The sequence below is a fragment of the Lithobates pipiens genome, unplaced genomic scaffold (genome assembly GCF_037356315.1).
Source record: "Lithobates pipiens isolate NorthernLeopardFrog02 unplaced genomic scaffold, aLitPip1_a1.2 Scaffold_160, whole genome shotgun sequence".
NCBI classification, from domain to species: Eukaryota; Metazoa; Chordata; class Amphibia; order Anura; family Ranidae; genus Lithobates; species Lithobates pipiens.
In genome coordinates, this window is record NW_027507749.1 from 1,631,212 (window position 1) to 1,652,637 (window position 21,426).

General features: G+C 45.9%; 1 protein-coding gene across 2 annotated transcripts in view; it reads left to right on the plus strand.

The window, feature by feature from the left end:
• The window catches only part of LOC143986453 (vomeronasal type-2 receptor 26-like), a 135,776-nt gene that overhangs the window by 36,508 nt on the left and 77,842 nt on the right, over nt 1-21,426 (plus strand). For both annotated transcript variants that reach the window (XM_077484798.1, XM_077484799.1), the window contains exon 2: nt 19,765-20,053. In XM_077484798.1, coding sequence (XP_077340924.1) covers nt 19,765-20,053 — 289 coding nt within the window. The remainder of the gene's footprint in view (nt 1-19,764; nt 20,054-21,426) is intronic.

Here is a 21,426-nt window from a genome sequence, read left to right on the forward strand (position 1 = left end):
GGCAGACTGTCCAGCTAGCAGCACACCCTGGAAAGTTCCTGGCTCTCCACTGCCTCGTAGTGTTTGGTAACTGCTATGGCACTATAGTCAGAATAATTTCTATGTAGCCTTTTTTGAGGAAACCATGGGGGGTATACACAGGTGGTTAACTCATTATAAACTAATTCTATAGTTTTCTTTTGGTGGCACAAAAAAAATATATATATTATATCAATTCTAAAATACAGTGGACACTCCCAGTCAAGCCCAAGACATAGTCAATCGACTAGTTCCCAACATGGCTCCAAAGGGAAATCAATGTCCAAAAGGCATTGATCGAATAGCCCGTCCAGACAAAAAAAATCAAGGCTTGCAGAGCATGCGGAGCTATGCCTCTTCCGGATAAGCAGATCTGTAAAGACTGTTTATGGGGGTATGCAAGCCAAGAGAGAGCAGAAGTGGAGCAGGTAACAGACCTAATCAAAAGGGTTGTTAAGGACTCTCTGCCCGAACTCATGAGTATGAACCATTCTCTTCAAGCGGCCTCTGATGACCATCTGCAGGCCTTGGAAGTTGCCACCCCGGGGCCATCATCGGCAGGCCTGATAGCCTCTATTCCAAGCCCTTCCCCCATACCAGGGGATAGGGACGACTCAGAAGACTCCACGGAAGAGAGGAAACCTTCGGGCTTAAATTTAAATATTTTCTTAAATTTATATTTAAACCGTTTGTCGCGGCGGTTAAACAAGCGATTGGTTGGGAGGAAGTAGAAGAACCGCCCAAAAAACAAAATGCTTTTTCCCATTTTAAAAAAAGAAACAGACGGTTTTTCCCTTTCTGGATGAGTTGAAGGACCTGGTGGAAGGGGAATGGAGAAGAACAGATAAGCGTTTCTCCATGAATAGACTCCAAAAACGATATCCCCTGGCAGAGTCAGATGCGGCCCTTCTGGATTCTCCTCCGGTAATGGATGCGGCAGTGGTTCGTCTGGCAAAGAACGTTACACTACCGATGGAGGATTCAGCATCCTTTAAAGATCCGCATTGATGCGGACCTAAACAGGGCCTATCAGTTAGCTGGGGGAGCTTGCCGGCCAGTGGTTGCCTTAGCCTCAGTCTCTAATGCAGTCAGAGTATGGACAGAGAATATTGAGGTTGCTATCCGAGAGGATGTACCTAAGAATGATATCATAAAGGCTCTGGATGAACTTATGAAGTTATCAGCTGATTTCATTGGAGAAGCTGCTATAGACTCCATGTGATATTCGGCCCGAGCAATGCTGCATACAGTCATGGCCAAGAGACCGTTATGGCTGAAGCTGTGGGCGGCCAACGGAACATCCAAGCAAAATTGGTGTAAAATTCCATTTGATGGGAAGGCTCTCTTTGGTGAGAGGTTGGAGAAAGCAATATCGAGAGTGTCTGGAGGGAAATCGGGGTTACTTCACCAAGACCAAAGAGTGAGGCGCTCTCGGGTGGGGTCTGCCAGATATCAGTGGACCAGAAATAAAAATTCCACAGGCTTTCGGCAGAATAGAGATTCCAAAAAGAATTGGAGAAGCGCTCAAACAGAGGGGTTTACCCAACGCTCAGGAAGGGGTGAAGCCCCTTTGACAATAAACCCATCCCTCCGGTAGGGGCCAGATTGAGGGGATTCACAGAAGTCTGGGTGCACAAGTGCAAAGATCCATGTGTGGTGTCAACGGTCAGATTCAGACATTTTTGGACGTTTCAAAATCAACCACCTCAGGATTCGTTCCTTCCAACGAGAATGCCTTCTTCACCTCAAAAAGCAGAAGCCCTGCAGAAATACTTGCATCTCCTCCTGGTTCAGCAGGCGGTCACCTATGTCCCTCCCTCCGAGAGATTCACAGGTTTCTACTCTCCTTTCTTTCTTACCCCCAAAAAGAGTGGAGAGTGGAGACCGGTAGTGGATCTGAAAAGGCTAAACCGGTTTATTCATCTAGAATCCTTCAAAATGGAGTCCTTACAGACAATCATCCAGACAGTGCAACCAGATATTGGATGACTTCAGTAGATTTGCAAGACGCATACTTTCATGTGCCCGTACTTCCGGCCTTCCAGAAGTTTCTGAGAGTAGCAGTGGGGGCTACACACATCCAGTTTCAGTGCCTGCCTTTCGGCCAGTGCACCTCCCCGAGGACATTTTCAAAAGTATTAATCGCAGTATTGACACCCCTCAGGGAGAAGGGGCTGCGTGTTTTCCATTTCTTGGACGATATCCTATTGTTGGCCCAGTCAGGACCAGCTGCTGGCTCACAGTCAGATCCTTATGTCCACCCTGAAAGAATTTGGAAGGTTAATAAACGGGAAAGAGTATCCTAATCCCAACATACAGTGGTGTGAAAAAGTGTTTGCCCCCTTCCTCATTTCCTGTTCCTTTGCATGTTTGTCACACTTAAGTGTTTCGGAACATCAAACCAATTTAAACAATAGTCAAGGACAACACAAGTAAACACAAAATGCAATTTGTAAATGAAGGTGTTTATTATTAAAGGTGAAAAAAAATCCAAACCATCATGGCCCTGTGTGAAAAAGTGATTACCCCCTAAACCTAATAACTGGTTGGGCCACCCTTAGCAGCAACAACTGCAACCAAGCGTTTGCGATAACGTGCAATGAGGCTTTTACAGCGTCCTGGAGGAATTTTGGCCCACTCATCTTTGCAGAATTGTCCTAATTCAGTTACATTAGAGGGTTTTCGAGCATGAACGGCCTTTTTAAGGTCATACCACAACATCTCAATAGGATTCAGGTCAGGACTTAGGCTAGGCCACTCCAAAGTCTTCATTTTGTTTTTCTTCAGCCATTCGGTGGTGGACTTGCTGGTGTGTTTAGGATCATTGTCCTGCTGCAGAACCCAAGTTCGTTTCAGCTTGAGTACACAAACAGATGGTCGGACATTCTCCTTCAGGATCTCTTAGTAGACAGCAGAATTCATAGTTCCTTTTATCACGGCAAGTCTTCCAGGTCCTGAAGCAGCAAAACAGCCCCAGACCATCACACTACCACCACCATATTTTACTGTTGGTATAATGTTCTTTTTATGAAATGCAGTGTTCCTTCTACGCCAGATATACTTGGACACACACCTTCCAAAGAGTTCCACTTTTGTCTCATCGGTCCACAGAATGTTGTTCCAAAAGTCTTGGGGATCATCAAGATGTGTTGTGGAGAAATTGAGACGAGCTTTGATGTTCTTTTTGCTCAGCAGTGGTTTTCTCCTTGGAACTCTGCCATGCAGGCCATTTTTGCCCAGTCTTTTCCTGATGGTGGAGGCATGAACGCTGACCTTAACTGAGGCAAGTGAGGCCTACAGTTCCTTGGACGTTGTTGTGGGGTCTTTTGTGACCTCTTGGATGAGTTGTCGCTGCGCTCTTGGGGTAATTTTGGGCGGCCAGCCACTCCTGGGAAGGTTCACCACTGTTCCATGTCTTCGCCATTTGTGGATAATGGCTCTCACTGTGGTTCGCTGGATTCCCAAAGCTTTGGAAATGGCTTTATAACCCTTTCCAGACTGATAGATCTCAATTACTTTCTTTCTCAATTGTTCCTGAATTTCTTTGGGTCTCGGCATGATGTGTAGCTTTTAAGGATCTTCTGGTGGACCTTACTGTGTCAAGCAGCTCCTATTTAAGTGATGCCTTGATTGTGAACAGGTGTGGCAATAATCAGGCCTGGGTGTGGCTAGAGAAATTGAACTCAGGTGTGGACAACCACAGTTATAGTATGTTTTAACAAGGGGGGCAATCACTTTTTCACACAGGGCCATGATGGTTTGGATTTTTTTTCACCTTTAATAATAAACACCTTCATTTACAAATTGCATTTTGTGTTTACTTGTGTTGTCCTTGACTATTGTTTAAATTGGTTTGATGTTCCGAAACACTTAAGTGTGACAAACATGCAAAGGGACAGGAAATGAGGAAGGGGGCAAACACTTTTTCACACCACTGTACAACGACAGGGTGGAACCCACAGCAGGTCACTGTTGAGAGAGGTGGAACCTATTATGTTATGGGCGGAGAGAAATCTAGTGGATTTGAAGGTGGTCTACCTTCCGGGCCATCTGAACCAGCAAGTGGATCACCTATCTCGGTGTTTCCAGGATGACAACGAGTGGTCTCTGCATCCAATGGTGTTCAGATGGATCATGAACCTACAGTGTCTTCCAGAGGTAGACCTGTTTGCCTCTCCGATGAATGCGAAGTTGCCAAGGTTCCTATCCCGCCTACCTCATCCCAGGGCGGAAGCGGTGGATGCTCTATCAAGCCCTTGGCATTTCAAAACGGCGTATGCGTTTCCTCCCAAGCCTTTGATTCCCAGGTTTCCAATTGGCACAAGAGCCAGTCAAGGTGGTGGCAATCCTTCCCTATTGGCCGAAAAGGCCATGGTTTTCCGTGGGCAATGAGCTTCAGTTTATGCGCACCATTCAAGATCCCAATATTTCGGCGTGACCGGAAGCCGAGGACGACGGACGTACCTGGGGAGAGCTCCGCTGTGGCCTAGCTCCAATCATACCCCATCCTCGGCCACCGCACCCTATTTCTGCCCACCGACCTCTCCATCTCGTCGGTGGGCCATCGGGGCTCCGGACGGAGCTGATATTGCTGCTGAGTCCGCCGCCGGTCTCGCTCTGCAGCGACGGGCGAGCGGCGAGGCAGGCCGGACGCCGCCATCTTGCGGCCTACGCCGACATACGGAGCCTCCGGACGGCGCATCCTAGGCCCCATCTAGGCCGGGACTACAGCGGACACCAGGAGCGGATACCTTCGGATAGCCTCTCCTACACCGGACCCCCGCTGGCCGCCGCTCGGATGCCTGGGAGGAAGCACAGGCCCCAGCTGGAAAGGTGAGCTCCGGCGGCCATCTTGCTACACCCGAGGCCTTTACCAGCATATCTGCTCTCCCTCCTCTGTGGCCGGATAGCTGACCCATCCAGAACAGGCATTGACCCCTACCCCTGCTGGGCATAGCAACCCTCCTGAGTATCTGCCTGCCTAAATCTCTCTCACCCTCCTACCCTGCACCTACCCTCGGCCTGCTCAGCGGCCATCTTGGTCCACCCATCTCCTTCTCCTACTACCAGTGGACTGTACCTGCCTGCTAATTGCCCTAGTTCCTGCCTTAACTGGTGCCCTCTCCCCTTATACCACTCAGTGAGGCAGTGGGGTCTGGATTCCCCCCCCTGGCTGCTTGGGACTGATACAGACTGCCCTCCTACTTCATCTCCCTCCCCTCGCAGTTGACTGCTGCGGCCTGCACTCCTGCTCCATCCCCCCCTCCCCCCACGGTTGGTTTGGACCTTCTGAACGGTTGCATACTATCTTGGGGTCTCATCTTGGGTCCCACTTGTTTGACAGCCATGTGATCATCCTACATAGGCCTTAGCCGCCTTCCAATGCTCCCGTGCTACTCGCAGTCGCTACTCTTCTATGGGAAACACCGCATGTAACTGATTATACGCCTAGTCCCAACGCCTCATGGTGAAATACGGGCCGAAACACCTTCCTCAGTCTACGTCCCCGGATTTGCGGCCCCCACAGACACAGACTCTGGATCGATTTTTAAGCAGGCCGGCCTCCCCAGCCCCTTCTCCAGGTTCCTTCACGTATGCACAAGTGGCTTCCCAAGCACCGGCGCACGACAGCTCACATTCCTTGTCATACAGCCACTCAGACACGATGTCCGCCCCGGTCACGGTTGATGTGCTTGACGATAAACTGCGAGTTCTCCTACAAGACTTGACGAGCAATGTTTCAAAGGAAATGGGTAAGCTGGCCCATGAACTGCGGGGAGAGCTTGCCCAGATTGGAGAACGGACTGATGTCCTGGAAACCAAATTTGATGACCTGATACAATATGTCCACGTTTTGGAAGAAGACAACGCCGGACTGAAACAATCGGTCTCTCAGCTCCAATCCCAACAGGAAGATTTGGAGAACAGGGAACGTCGCCAAAACCTTCGGATCAGAGGCGTTCCAGAGGCTGTTGGTGAGGGGGAGATCAAACCTTACCTACTCAGCCTCTTTAACGTTGTTGCCCCTAAAGTCCCGGACATAGACTGGAGAATGGATAGGGCCCACAGATCCCTGGCCCCAAAACCGCCTGCCGGAGCCAACCCCAGAGACATTATCGTACGCTTTCATTACTACGATAGCAAAGAGGCTTTGACCATGGCCACCCGGAACAAATCACGCTTGGAATTTAAAGGAGCCAAGATTCAAATTTTTAGTGACTTATCCCCCATTACTCTCGCCAAGCGTCGCAGCTTTCGCCCCGTGACTGCTCATCTACAAAATCATCAGTTTCCATATCGTTGGGGGTTTCCTTTCCGCCTTTCTGCTACTAAAGATGGGATTCAATACTCTATGAGAGATCTTCAGGAGAGTGAAGCTTTCATACGTAACCTGGGCCTACCACCGCTTCCAGACGAAGACCCCATGCCGCTTCCGACGACGCCCAGACCTTCCTCCATTCCTGCTCGGATCTGGACCCCTGCACGCCAGAAGCCGCAGAAATCCTTCTCTACCCCTCAACGTAACCTGCATCCTAGACTCCCTCCCTGATGGAAGCTTCCAAGTGTCATGTTTGGCTGATCTTGGCCTCGGCCCCTGTCTCACCATGTTTCCTCTTTAACAAGGGATATTTGCAACTTTAGTTACAGGTTACATTTTCCACTGCCCCTGTTCTTTTTTGGTTGTTGGGACTACAGTGTTTTGCTCTTATTTCCTGTAATTTTTGCTGGAAGGTGGCGGGGTCTCTCCAGATGAGCTGGAACCCCTGATGTGCCTTCTTTGGTTCCATGGCTACGGCTGTGGACTCCTGGGTGGTTTTCACCCCCCAGGCCTTTTTTCTATCAGTAATGTTTTTTTTTTCTTCTACTTTCTAGGCCTATTTTTTGGCCTTTTTTTCATCTTTTGTTCAATTTGGTTGCTTTCTACTACAATTTATAATCACATTGTTGTTATTCTATGTCTTCATTTGCCTTTTACTTCTAGGACGCGCCACGAGTCCCGGTTTCTTCATGGTTGGTATGGTTATGTCCGTTTTTTATATGTATATTATGGATGTCTTAAGCTTTCTCTGATTTCTACACGATGGCTTTGAGGGTACTTACTTACAATGTTAAGGGCCTGAACTCAATCCATAAGCGCTGGTTGGCTTTGAAGGAGTTCAGGTCCTCTAATGCTGATGTGGTCCTAGTCCAGGAGACCCACTTTCGCCCGGGGGGATCTCTAAAATTTGCGGCCAAACATTTTCCGGTCTCTTTTATGGCCTCCGACCCCTCTGGTAAAGCAGGGGTGGCAATACTGATTAAAAAGACATGCCCGCTACGGGTTAAGTCCTCATTTATCGATCCTCGGGGCAGGTACATTCTCCTGGACTGTGACTACTTATCTCGCTCTCTTACTATAATCAATGTTTATGCTCCCAACTCAGGCCAGATTCACTTCCTCACTGAGGTCTTGGACAGCCTGGGCACCTATGCCCAGCCTTTCATGATCCTTGGCGGGGACTTTAATATGGCCATGTCTGCTAGGAAGGATAGGCAGACCCTGTTTTCAGACAATCCCTCTTTAAAAACGGAACGTCAATCTGCTGCGTTTCGCAAGCTCATTAGGTCCCATAACTTTTTGGACACCTGGAGGATTAAACACCCTACACATCGGCAATTCTCCTTTTACTCTCCCCCACACAAGATGTACTCTAGATTGGACTACATCTTTGTTTCGGCGCCTCTCCTAACGTCGGTAGTGGCCTCGGAGTTGAATCCCATAACGTGGTCTGATCACGCATCGGCACAGCTTGACCTCGCCCTCACCCTCTCTACACCTAAGACCTGCCACTGGAGATTTAACGAGTTCCTCCTCCGCGACCCGGTTGCCGAAGCTCATCTATCCCACGGGTTAGCCGAATTTTTTCAGCTTAATGAAGGGTCGGTGCGGGACGTGTCCACCCTTTGGGAGGCTCACAAGGCTGTTTTTAGAGGATTATGTATCTCGGCTGGCTCTCGCCTTAAACGGGACTCGGCAGCACAGAGACTGGACCTCCTCTCGCAATTGCAAAGAGCCGAAGCTCTGCTTGTGTCCTCCCCATCGGTGCCGCGTCTTCGCACAGTGACCTCTCTCCGCGAACGGTTAAAGTCCTTGGATATGCACAAGTGTTTTAAGGCGCTGCTTTGGACTAAACAAAGGTTCTATGAATTTGCCAACAAGCCTCATAGGATGCTGGTGAACAAGCTGAAGCCCCGTCCATTCCACTCCTATCCTGACCTCCTGCTACAGCCGGACGGCACTCCAACTTACTGCCCCTTGACGATGACTAAAGTGTTTGGCACTTTTTACAAAAAATTATATAACTGCCTAGCTTCTGACCCCAATCATGAGTTCTCCCAAAGTAGTTTTGATGATTTCTGCGCTTCTTTGAAATTACCAGTGTTGTCTTCCCCACAAGTAGACACCTTAAATGCCCCCGTTACACCGGAGGAGCTAGCTGCGGTTGTAAAAGACCTCCCGTCCCATAAATCCCCGGGTCCTGATGGGCTTCCTTATGTTTATTATAAAACTTTTCTCCCGACGCTGAGCCCCCATCTGCTTAATCTTTTCACCTCCCTGCAAAGGGGCAATGTTCCGCATTCTCAGTTTCTCCACGCATATATCACAGTTATCCCGAAACCGGGTAAATCCCCTACACTGCCAGATAACTACAGACCCATAGCCTTACTCAACTCCGACTATAAAATCTTCACCAAAATTTTAGCTAATAGGCTTTCCTTATTGATTCCTGCTCTGATTCATAATGACCAGGTGGGATTTGTACTGGGTAGACGGGCTGGGGATAATACCAGGCGTACCATTGACCTCATAGATCTACTTGATAAAATGTCTCGCCCGGCTATTGTTTTGAGTTTAGACGCACAAAAAGCCTTTGACAGGCTGGGATGGCCCTATATGTTTGCAACGCTTAAGCGCTTTGGCTTTTCTGGTTCTTTCCTATCGACCCTTCAAGCCCTATACTCGTCTCCCACGTCCCAAGTCCAATTGGCATCTTACAGATCCCCGCTATTCACACATAGTAATGGTACCAGACAGGGATGCCCCTTGTCCCCCTTGCTGTTTATATTATGCTTAGAACCCTTGGCTGCAGCTATACGGGTGGATTCAGACATAAGGGGAGTCTCCCTCAGACTGAAAGAATACAAGCTGTCTCTTTATGCGGACGACATTCTCCTCACACTGACGAAACCCCTAACCTCCCTTCCCAAACTTCACACTCTTTTAGATTCCTTCGGTAGGCTCTCGGGTTATAAGGTAAATACGTCTAAAACCGAAGCGCTCCCTATTCATATCCCCCCCGCACTTCAAGCTTCCTTAGAATCCACGTACCCCTACCGTTGGTGCCCCGTTTCTCTTAAATATCTTGGCATTAACCTGACCGCCAAGTACGGCTCCCTTTATGAAGCTAACTATATATCCTTAATAGCAGAAACGCATGGTCTACTCAGAAGTTGGTCGTCCTGCCCCCTATCTCTTCTGGGTAGGATTAATGTATTGAAAATGGCCATACTCCCTAAATTTTTATATCTTTTCGAAACATTACCAGTTGCTATCTCCATGCCTCAGCTTAGGAATATTCAGCGAGCCTTTGCTAAATTTATATGGGGGAGTAAGAGGCATCGGATTGCCCAAACGGTGGTTTTTGCTCCACGATCTCATGGGGGACTGGGAGCCCCCGATATCGTGAAGTATTACTATGCGTCGCACCTAGTGGCGGCTGTCTCCTGGTCGTCATATTTTGCTACCAGTAGATGGTCAGAGCTGGAAATGAGTGTGGTCACCCCGGTCCATCCGTGCTCCATGCTATGGTCTGATCTGACCTCCTCTATGGCTCAGCTTAGGCGTATATGCCTGGGACCGATGCTTTTTACTCTCTCCATATGGAAACAGTGTCATACACGGTTCTCTCTCTCTTCTCCATGCTCACCCCTGCTGAATGTCATTTTTAACCCAGATATGCCTGACAGCCTTTCGGTGAAGAATATGTTTCCTTGGTATAGGTCTGGCGTCTTTCAACTCCGCCATCTGGTGCATCCAGTATCACGCAAATTCCTATCCTTTCCTGAGCTTCAGGACAAATATGGCATTCCTGATCGACTCTCTTTCTCTTACATTCAATTCAAACATTATTTCCACTCTAGATCTCCTGACCTGACTCTGGCCAATCCCAACATTTTTGAAACTTTGTGCTCACAAGGCCCGTACCAGAAAGGACTTATATCCTCTATTTATAGTGCCCTCCACAATTCAATCTCACCCACCACAGACACACATCTCTATATGAGAAGATGGGCTACAATTTTGCCATCCCCCTTATCCATTTCCCAATGGCAGGACATCTGGACCTCTACCTCTAGAGTTTCCAGATGTGTGGAGCAGAGAGAGACGGCCTACAAGATACTAATGTTCTGGTACAAAACCCCTGAAATGTTATATAAATATGATCATTCCGTATCTAAGTTGTGTTGGAGATGCCAACGAGATGAGGGCACCCATTACCATATTTTCTGGAGCTGCCCTTTGATTGTGCCTTTCTGGTCCATGGTCCAATCCCTACTACAGTCTGTCTTGGAGGTAGATATTCCATTAGACCCTAAACACTACTTATTAGGCCTGCCTATCGCGGCGTTATCTAAATACGCCAAGAAATTAACAGCCTATATTCTTCTAGCTGCTAAGAGAACGATTCCCACTCTTTGGTTGTCCACCTCCCCTCCGTCCCAATCGCAGCTAATCTCTGCTATTGCATATATACGCAGAATGGAACATCTGACTGCGTTGGTGCAAGATACTCTACCCAAGTTTTCTAAAGTATGGGACAAGTGGGACATTTCCATGGTTAACCCTGAGAATGTACCTTAACTCCTTTGACCATGTGCTCTAGGGAATGGTTTTCTCGGGTTTGGCCTTGGGATTTCTGCCCCACAACCCCTCCCACACTGATATATATATTCTTAGGTTTTTCTACGCATTTTTACTGGTAGACTCGTGGTGTGTCCTTTTTCTTTTTACTTTTTAATGTGATATACTGAAACGTTCACAGTCTATTTCCCGCCTGCGGCGGTTTTCTTTGACGATGTTGCATTATCAATCTTGACTATGTGTATCACTGTGTACGATTTTCACCTGTTGTATGAAAATCTTTTTTTTTTCAATAAAAATACATTTAAAAAAAAAAAAAGATCCCAATATTTCCACAATTACTCTCACAGGGCAAGTTTGTACATCCAGCTCCACACAAGTTGAACTTGCATGTTTGGATCTTGAGCGGGAAAAGTTTAGATCCCTAGGTTGTTCAGCGGAAGTGATTTCAACTTTGTTTAAAGCTAGGAAACCTTCTACAAATGCCATCTACTCTAAAATATGGAATACATTTGTACAGTTTGCGAACATCAGACGGTCAAACCCTGCTAGACCCTCCACTACATTAATCTTGGAGTTCTAAGTAATTTTCTAGCACAAAAAAAAAAGAAAAACAGATTGTAAACATCAAGTGTAAAAAGTAGGCTTGGTCTTTAAAGTGGTTGTAAACCCTTATGCTGCGTACACACAATCGGAATTCTCGTCGGAAAAGGCTCTGATGGTTTTCCCAATGGAATTCCGTTCAAGCTGTCTTGCCTACACACAGTCACACTAAATTCCGATCATTTAGAACGCGGTGACCTACAACACGTATGACGGGACTAGAATAAGGAAGTTCAATAGCCAGTAGCCAATAGCTTCTGTCTCATAGTTGAATCTGAATATGCATGATTTTTGGCGAGTCGGAATTGCACGCACGCGATCGGAATTTCTGATAGAAAGTTTTTCTGTCGGGAAAATTGAGAACATGCTATCAATTTTTGGCTGGCGGAAATTCGGACAGCTAAATTCCGATGGAGCGTACACACGGTCGCATTTTCCGATGAAAAGCTCTCATCGATCTTTTTCTGGCCGGAATTCTGATCGTGTGTACGCGGCATGACAGACCACTTTGACCTACAGGTGAGCCTTAATCTAGGTCCAAGAAATATCTCCTTAACCTACACGGTTAAGGAGATACAGTATCTTCCAAAAACCGGGCACCGATGTTTACGGTGCATGGGCACTGAGCTCGCTGCAAGTGAAGCCGAACATGCCGTCAACGACGGCTCCTGTGCGCATGCACCGTAGTGACGTCATCGCGGCTCTGCCCAGTCACAGCACCGGAGCCGCGATACCCGGAAGTCACTCCGGGTATCATGGCAGTAACAGAGGAGGAGGCCGAGGACGCACTGTCCCTCGCCCCACGGGGTCCCGGCTCTTGATTGGATAGATTGATAGCAGCGCAGCCATTGGCTCCTGCTGCTGTCAATCAAATCCAATGACGCAGGCGCCAGGGGGGTGGGGCCGAGTCCGGCTTTCATGTTTCTGGACGTAAATGCCGGACTCGGGATCGTGCTCGCAAGGTAATCCTCTCGGGAGAGTGCTTCTCTTAGGAGGTTATCTGATGCGGGGAGGAGCCGCCGGGGGACCCCAAAAAGCTGCACAGTGGAGTTACAATCACTTTAAGTGGTTAAGCTTTGACAATAAACCTGGAAGCTGATTGGTTTCTAAGCACAGCTGCAAAAGATTCTGTGCGCTCCAGTTTTATTATATACCGTATCCCTCATTGTATCGTTCTATACTTGCAGGGAAGAATATGCTAATAAACAAAAGTGTGTAAAAAAAGAAAGAAAGAAAAAGCTAGATCAAGATCTGATCTAGGTCGGTGCCAGGGTTTGTGTTAGGGTCAAGGTAAGAGTCAAAGGTCAATATAAGGATCAAAGGTCAGGGTCCGTATATTTTGGGAATACTTAAAAAAGCATGTTTTAATTATTATGTGGTATCGCTGTGATCATGAGGGCGGTGGTAAGTTATGGTGATCGCAAGAAATATACAGCAATTATTTTATTTATTTTTTATTATTTTAGGTCGGTATTCCTATGGCAATAAAACGATAATAATCAGGAGATAACAGTTACCGTTTTCCAACCAAGGAAAGTCTAATTAATCTTGAAAAAAAAAACAATCCACCTGGATACACTAAGGCCTCGTACACACGGTCCGATTGTTGGACGACCGAGCGCCTGATTTGTGTCAAAGGGCGTGTGCAGGATTTTGTCGAACATACTAACTATCTGCAAATTGTCGTTTGACAAACTCGAACGAAATGACCAGGGCTGATGCAATGATTTTTGACACCCTAGACAAAACCAAAATTTTCCGCCCCCCCTGGCTCCACCCCCTTTGCCCTGCCCATGTATACTCCAGATTTTTAACGACGCACCCATACAATGCAGCCTCGCCAGCATACATCAAATGCAGCCTCGCCATCTCCCATCAAATGCAGCCTCAGCAACGCCCATTAAATGCAGCTCACCAGCGCCCATCAAATGCAGCCTCACCAACGCCCATCAAATGCAGCCTCACCAGTGCCCATCAAATACAGCCTGACTAGCGCCCATCAAAAGCAGCCTCACCAGCGCCCATCAAATGCAGCCCACCAGCGCCCATCAAATGCAGCCTCACCAGCGCCCATCAAATGCAGCCCACCAATGCCAATCAAATGCAGCCTCACCAGTGCCCATCAAATGCAGCCCACCAGCGCCCATCATATGTAGCCTCACCAGCACCCATAAAATTCAGCCTCACCAGTGCCCATCAAATGCAGCCCACCAGCACCCATCAAATGCAACCTCACCAGCTCCCATCAAATGCAGCCTCACCAGTGCCCAATAAATGCAGCCTCACCAGCTCCCATCAAATGCAGCCTCACCAGTTTCCACCAAATGCAGACTACCAGCACCCATCAATGCAGCCCACCAGCGCCCATCAAATGCAGGCTCACCAACACCCATCAAATGCAGCCTCACCAGTGCCCATCAAATACAGCCTGACCAGCGCCCATCAAACGCAGCCTCACCAGCGCCCATCAAATGCAACCCACCAGCGCCCATCAAATGCAACCCACCAGCGCCCATCAAATGCAGCCCACCAACGCCAATCAAATGCAGCCCACCAACGCCCATCAAATGCAGTCTCACCAATGCCCATCAAATGCAATCCACCAGCTCCCATCATATGCAGCCTCACCAGCGCCCATCATATGCAGCCTCACCAGCACCCATCATATGCAGCCTCACCAGCGCCCATCAAATACAGCCCACCAGCGCCCATCAAATGCAGCCTCACCATCTCCCATCAAATGCAGCCTCACCAGCTCCCATCAAATGCAGGCTCACCAGTGCCCAATAAATTCAGCCTCATCAGCGCCCATTAAATGCAGCCCACCAGCGCCCATCAAATGCAGCCTCACCAGTGCCCATCAAATGCAGCCTCACCTGCTCCCATCAAATGCAGCCTCACCAGTTTCCACCAAATGCAGACTACCAGCACCCATCAATGCAGCCTACCAGCACCCATCAATGAATGCTTGCTTGCTTTCATTCATTGGGGCAAGGACACAGTCCTCCGCCACCATTGTGCCTCTGACACTATGTGCGATCGGAGTGGCAGCTGCCCACTGATGCTGAGACTTAGCTGCTTGCTGCAGAGATTAGACAGTAGGAACACCAGTGGCCGGGTGCTGTAGGCAGCAGAGCACCCTAGGCAGCTGCCTAGTGGTAGCACCAGCCCTGGTAGTGACGTATTATGAGAGTATAAAGAGGAAGTTAATTTCTCATGCACTACCCTTTGGACCCTTTCTGCTAATGTCATGTTAGAAGAAGTTTGGTGAGCATTGATTCGTGATTTTCAGATCGTACAAAACAAATGCACGATCCCGCCTGCCGACCGTCATATGAAGTCAATAACTTTGAGTGGGTATATCTGAATGATGCGTGCAGCTACAGGCATAATCCATATATCGGCTTTTTCATCCAGAGATTCCCTACACCACAAGACTGATCATAGTAGCTGTTCCGCCACTTGATCATTCTTGCGGGCGGCGAGAGGGGACACACCCCCTCCCACCGCCCTCAGTGGTTTCTACCAACTCACTGCTTCCAGAGTGTATCTGTTCTCCTCTGATGCACGGGGACTTCCCTATGACTTCCTCGTACCATCAGAGGGGGCAGGGCTACCAGTTATGTAAATGAGTGACCCCGCCCCCTCTGACGCACCGGGAAAGCCAAAGGGAAGTCTCTGTGCATCAGAGAGGGGTGGGGTCACCCGGGAACGTCACGGTGTGGCCCCGCCCTCAGTTATAAAAGAACTGTCAAAGCGCAGATGCGTCATACACATGGAGCCTCCCATGGAGGCGGGATGGTAGCTTTTTTTTTTCTTTTTTCTTTTTTGGTCCAACGGCGAAGCAAGAGAAGAAGAAGAAGACTTTGTGGGACTTTTTTTGTATTCCTTAATAAAGGACTTGTCCCAAGCCGTGTCATGTCATTTTTACAATTTTCACACTTTTTTGGTAAATGGTAGGGGTACAATTTGTACCCTGTTACCATTTCACACAGGAGGAGGCCGGGTTCTGGGGGTCCCCTTGATAAAGGGGGCTTCCAGATTTTGATAATCCCCTTGCCCACAGACCCCCACAACCACTGGGCAAGGGTTGTGGGAATGAGGCCCTTCTCCCCATCAACATGGGGACAAGGTGCTTTGGGGGGCTACCCTAAAGCACCCTCCCCATGTTGAGAGCATGTGCCTGGTATGGCTCAGGAGGGGGGCGCCCCCCTCTTTTCCTGTGACCTGCCGGGTTGCATGCTCAGATAAGTGACTAGGATAGATTTTTGGGGGGACCCCCACGCCATTTTTTTTTTTTTACATTTTAGCATGGGGTTCCCCTTAAAGGGGCCTGGTATGGAATTTGGGGGGACCCCCACGCAAATTTTTTCTTTTTTAAATTTTGGTTTTGGGTTCCCCTTAATATTCATACCAGACCTAAAGGACCTGGTAATGGACTGTGGGGGAATCCCATGCCTTTTTTTTCAATGACTTTTATGAAAAACTTCATTTTTATATGAGCAGTGATTATTTTGATTTTTAAAGTGAAAGCCTTAAAATGAAAAATTCCTTCCAATATATTGTCTGCAGCAATAATTGCATTTATAAAGCCAAAAAAATGACATTTACCCTGCAGGCTGCCTTTATTTTGCTCAGCAACAGCTGGGGAGCCAGTGTGTATGATGAGGCCACAATGTCATGCACTAAGAGCAAGATTAGAGATGTTTTAGAGATTTTTTGGATACAGTCGGGTGTCACTTTGATTTTGTATAGAAGTAATGGGTGTGTAAAAATTGTACTCTTGATGAAAGCAGGAATTGGCCTTGGTGTAATAAATTGCAATGATATGCACCTGTCAAACAGGTGAAGACAAATTACTCTTTGGATGTCGGGGCGCCTTCCCATTGTAACCCTATAGAGGTGCTCTTGATGAAGGCAAACAAAAATTGCATTGATATGCACCTCTCAAACAGGTGCTGAAAAATTGGTCTTTGGGTGTTAATTGTGCCCATGAAACCCATACCAAAAAACATTATTTCAGATGAAATGATTGAACACCCTCAAAGCTAGGCAGCCTCAAAGTCATGCAGAGATTCCACATCCCAAAAAGACTTAATCAGTGACATTGGCATCAGGGTCTTCATAGCCAGTAATCCAGGACTGATTCACTTTTATAAAAGTCAAACGGTCCATGGAGTCTGTGGACAGACGCGTTCTATGATCAGTAACAAAACTTTCTGCAGCATTGAATGCCCATTCTGAAAGCACGCTAGATGCAGGGCAGCCCAACAACTCAATAGTATACTGGGCAAGTTCAAGAAGGCCAATATTTAGTGGCATAGTCTCAGTGACATCAATGTATTTATACCCACTGACAGCTGCCATCATCCCTCATTGTTGAAAGCCATTTCAAGGGGACAGTTCAGGCATAGACGCCTGACTTGTTCTAAATTTGAGGACTTTCAACATCAGGTGAATACTCTCAAGGAGAGATTTTTACAAAAGGGATATGCACCTGAATATTTAGAGAAAGACATACACATTGGGGCTGATTTACTAAGATGAATGTGCTGCGCCAGTTCATACCCTAATTTGTGCGACAGACAAATTATTAAATGAGCGTATGAACCGGCGCACGTATAAGCGCAACAGAATATAATATGCCGGCGCACGCGATAATAATATGCCATTGATAATAGCACACACTGTATCATTAACAGTCCATTCACACAGGGGCAACACGACTTTGTACACTTTCTTTGTGAAATGGTAGGGGTCCTTTTGTACCCCCTTACCATTTCAAACGGGGGGGGCGGGATCTGGGGTCCCCTTGTTAAAGGGGGCTTCCAGATTCTGATAAGCCCCCCGCCCGCAGACCCCCACAACCACCGCTCAGGGTTGTGGGGATGAGGCCCTTCTCCACATCAACATGGGGACATGGTGCTTTGAGGGGTCACATACCCCCAAAGCATCCTCCCAATGTTGAGGGCATGTGCCCTGGTACGGTTCAGGAGGGGGGCGCTCTCTCGTCCCCCTTCTCTTTTCCTGCAGCCGGCCCGGCTGCGGCGTGCTTGGATAAAGGGTCTGGTATAGATTTTTAGGGGGGTCCCCCACGTCAAGTTTTTTTTTTAATTTGATGCGGGATTCCTCTTAATATCCATACCAGACCTGAAGGGCCTGGTAATTGAATTTAGGGGAATCCCCACGCTTTTTTTTTTTTATCAATGAATGAATTGTTGGCTAATACAGAGAACACTCATTGAGTGTTCTCTGTATTATGAGAGCCGACAATGGAAAGTGATTTTAAAAGTCTTTTTTTCCTTGCAAAATGACACTTTGTGCAGGGACAGTTCTAAGCACTGGAAACATGTGCCCCTTCACAGGCGTACTATAGACACCCCCCAGGTACGAAATTTAAAGGAATATTACACTTTTATTGTTTTACTTTAATCATTATTAAAATCACTGCTCCCGAAAAAATTGCCTTTTTTAAAACTTTTTTTTGCATTGATCCATGTCCCCTGGGGCAGGACCTAGGTCCCCAAACACTTTTTAGGACAGTAACTTGCATATTACCCTTTAAAATTAGCACTTTAGATTGTGAACGTTCGAGCCCCATAGACTTTAATAGGGTTCTAAAGTTCACACGAAGTTTAGATCTGTTCGCAGCTTCTGGTGTGAACCGAACGGGGGGGGGGGGGGGGGGTGTTCGGCTCATCCTTACATGTGACACATTTTTCTTTTTTTTTTATATTTTAATGTGATTTGACATAGGAAAACAATATACCATTGGATTGGAGTAATATGATAGGTAAAAAATGAACAGTAAGAAGGTAGATGGGAATGTAAATACCTTAGAGCATAATGTAAGGAGAACATATTAATGTATGATAACGTAAGTATTTATTAAGTGCCCTTAAACATATTACAGTTTAAAAGAATCACATTCAGCATAACAAATTCGATTTTGCCTATAACAATGGTTAACTTCTGGTCTTTTCAAAAAAGGAACTTGAGTAAAGATGATTGGATTAGATTAGATGATTCTAGGATGTATGTGTCCCCATATAAAGCATGTACAGGCTTTTCTATAGGCTAGGAAGAAGGTTTTGGAAAATTGAATGGGGATTTGTAAAACCTAGAGAATGCGGGGAAAGATATTAATCTTTATTATGGCAGCCCTACAGAACCAAGGAAAAGTCCCTTTGTGCTAAGTATGGAGATCATGTTGAATGTCTTTCAGTATAGATAAGTAATTCAGTCTAAATAAGTCTTTCAGATGTCTAGGGAGTTGAATTTCGAGATACGTAACGGATTGTGTCTGCCATGTAAAGGGGAATTTGTATTTGTATTTGGATACATTGGAGGTTGGTTGGAGGTTGGTAGTGAAATATTTAATTTGTAGGATTTAGAGAAGTTAATTTGTAAATTGGACAGTACTTTATAATCGGCAAAGTCGCTGAGTAAGTTGGGAATGGTAAGGTGTGGTCTGGACAAAAAAAAAATGGCATCTGCAAACGCTGTTATTTTATGCATTCGTCCCAAGACATCAATTCCTTTAATGTTGGCATTAGCCCTAAGGAATCATAAGAGGGGTTCTAGGGAGAGAACGAATAGCAGCGGCAAAAGCGGGCAGCCTTGTCTGGTACCTTTGGAGTATGTGACAAATGAGCGGTGTGGATTCTTTACTGGTCTTCTTCAGACACTTTGAAAAGAAGGTATTAATCTTACCTCTTTTCCCTACGTATTTTTGTCTGACATTACAGCTGAGTATAGGTTTCCTTAGCCACGTGACATCCCCATTAGTACTAGTTCTCACAATACTGTACCTATTGAGACCTCATTATGGACTTTTCAGACCAGGACGTCTATACTTTAGTGACTCTATCAATTTTATATTTTCATATCATTTCTATTCTTTCCCATTTCTCTACTTCAGGGGCATATTTCTTGACAGCACTTAATTCCTCTAACAAACTAATCCCCAAGTGTTGTGTTATCTTACTTGTTAACTGCATTACTATATCCGTACCTTATTGTGCCACTTATACTGCAATAGCTCTGGACTATAAAACTTGTATTACACCTCATAAAATTTCTATTCTGTCCTAAAAACTGTCAATAAAAATATAGTAAACACTAAATTTAAATCATTATTGTTTTAAAAACATTCTTGTGTGTGTTTTGTGGGATGTGGCTAAACTGTAATCTCATAAGTAACCATTTTGTTTCAATTTAATCCTCTCAATATCCTGCAGTTTGGACTTTGAAGAGTATAAAAACATCTTGGTGATGATCTCAGCTATCAATAGGATTAACAAGGACCCCGATCTTCTGCCCAATATTACCCTGGGCTATCATATATTTGATACTTGTAATGACCCAATTTATATTTTGGGATATGCCACAAAGATATTGTCTGGGGAAAATAATGCTCATAACTATTACTGTAAGGGACACGGAGAAGTGGTTGGTTTTATTGGTAACAATGAATTCTATTCAAATAATGCGCTGGCTCAGTTACTTAGTCTATATCGGTATACACAGGTAAGTGATCACTGCAATATATTATGTATGTAATATGGTGTGTCATAGATGGCTCAGTACAGTAGGTGGAATTTTTGTCTAGTCTTACTTTAATAGAATGAGTACAGATCAGAATTAACAGAGCTTTGAATAATTCAGGTGCACAAAACATTGCAGCTCGGGGACATTATTCGGTGATCGCTATCCTCACAGTCCACTCAGCCCCACCACTTTTAGTGACTTTAGTGACTCAATTGCTTGAATGAGAGACCCACCCAGGTGACTCTATCCCACCATGCCTCTTTAGTTGGTTCTTTGAGTTGCTTTCTTGTGTTTTGGATCTTGTGCTCAGAAGATTAGCTCAACAATCAGGAGCTGTAAGAAAACAATTGGTTTACAGCTTCTTTAGGTAGTTGCTTTTAACCACCTCAATACAGGGCACTTACACCCCCTTCCTGTCCAGACCAATTTTCAGCTTTCAGCGCTCTCACATTTTGAATGACAATTACTCAGTCATGCAACACTGTACTCATATGAAACTTGCGTCCATTTTTCCACACAAATAGAGTTTTCTTTTAGTGGTATTTAATCACTAGTGTTTTTTTTATTTTTTGTGCTATAAATTAAAAAAACATACATATTGTGAAAAAATGCCTTTTTCTTTGTTTCTGTCATAAAATGTTGCATAAAATTAGTAATTTTTCTTCATAAATTTTGGCCAAAATTTATACTGCTACATATCTTTGGAAAAAATAACCCAAATTAGTGTATATTATTTGGTCTTTGTGAAAGTTATAAAGTCTACAAACTATGGTGCCAATCACTGAAAATTGATCACATCTGATCAGGCCTTCAGTACATCAGGTGTAACTCATTTCTTGAGGCACTAACAAGTCAGGAAAGTACAAATACCCCCCAAATGACCCCTTTTTAGAAAGTAGACATTCCAAGGTATTAATACAGAGCTAATACCCCAAAATACATTCTGCTACTCTTCCCGAGTATGGTGATACCACATGTGTGAGACTTTTACACAGCCTGGCCACATACAGAGGACCAACATTGAAGTGGCACCTTCAGGCGTTCTACGAGCAAAAATGACGCATCTAATTTCTCAACCACCTATTACACTTTTGAAGGCCCTGGAGTACCTGGACAATGGAATTGCCCACAAAATGGAAAGCAAACACCCCAACGTATAATCTGTGAGACAAAATGAGTCTTTTGAATGGTTCATTTTTTTCCAAAAGTTTTTGGAAAATGTGGGAAAAAAAATGAAACCGCATTTTTATACACAAAGTTGTCCATTTATAAGATATTTCTAACAAATAGCATGTATTTAGCAAAAATAACACCCCAGGTTATTTCTCACACACAACATATGCATACAACAA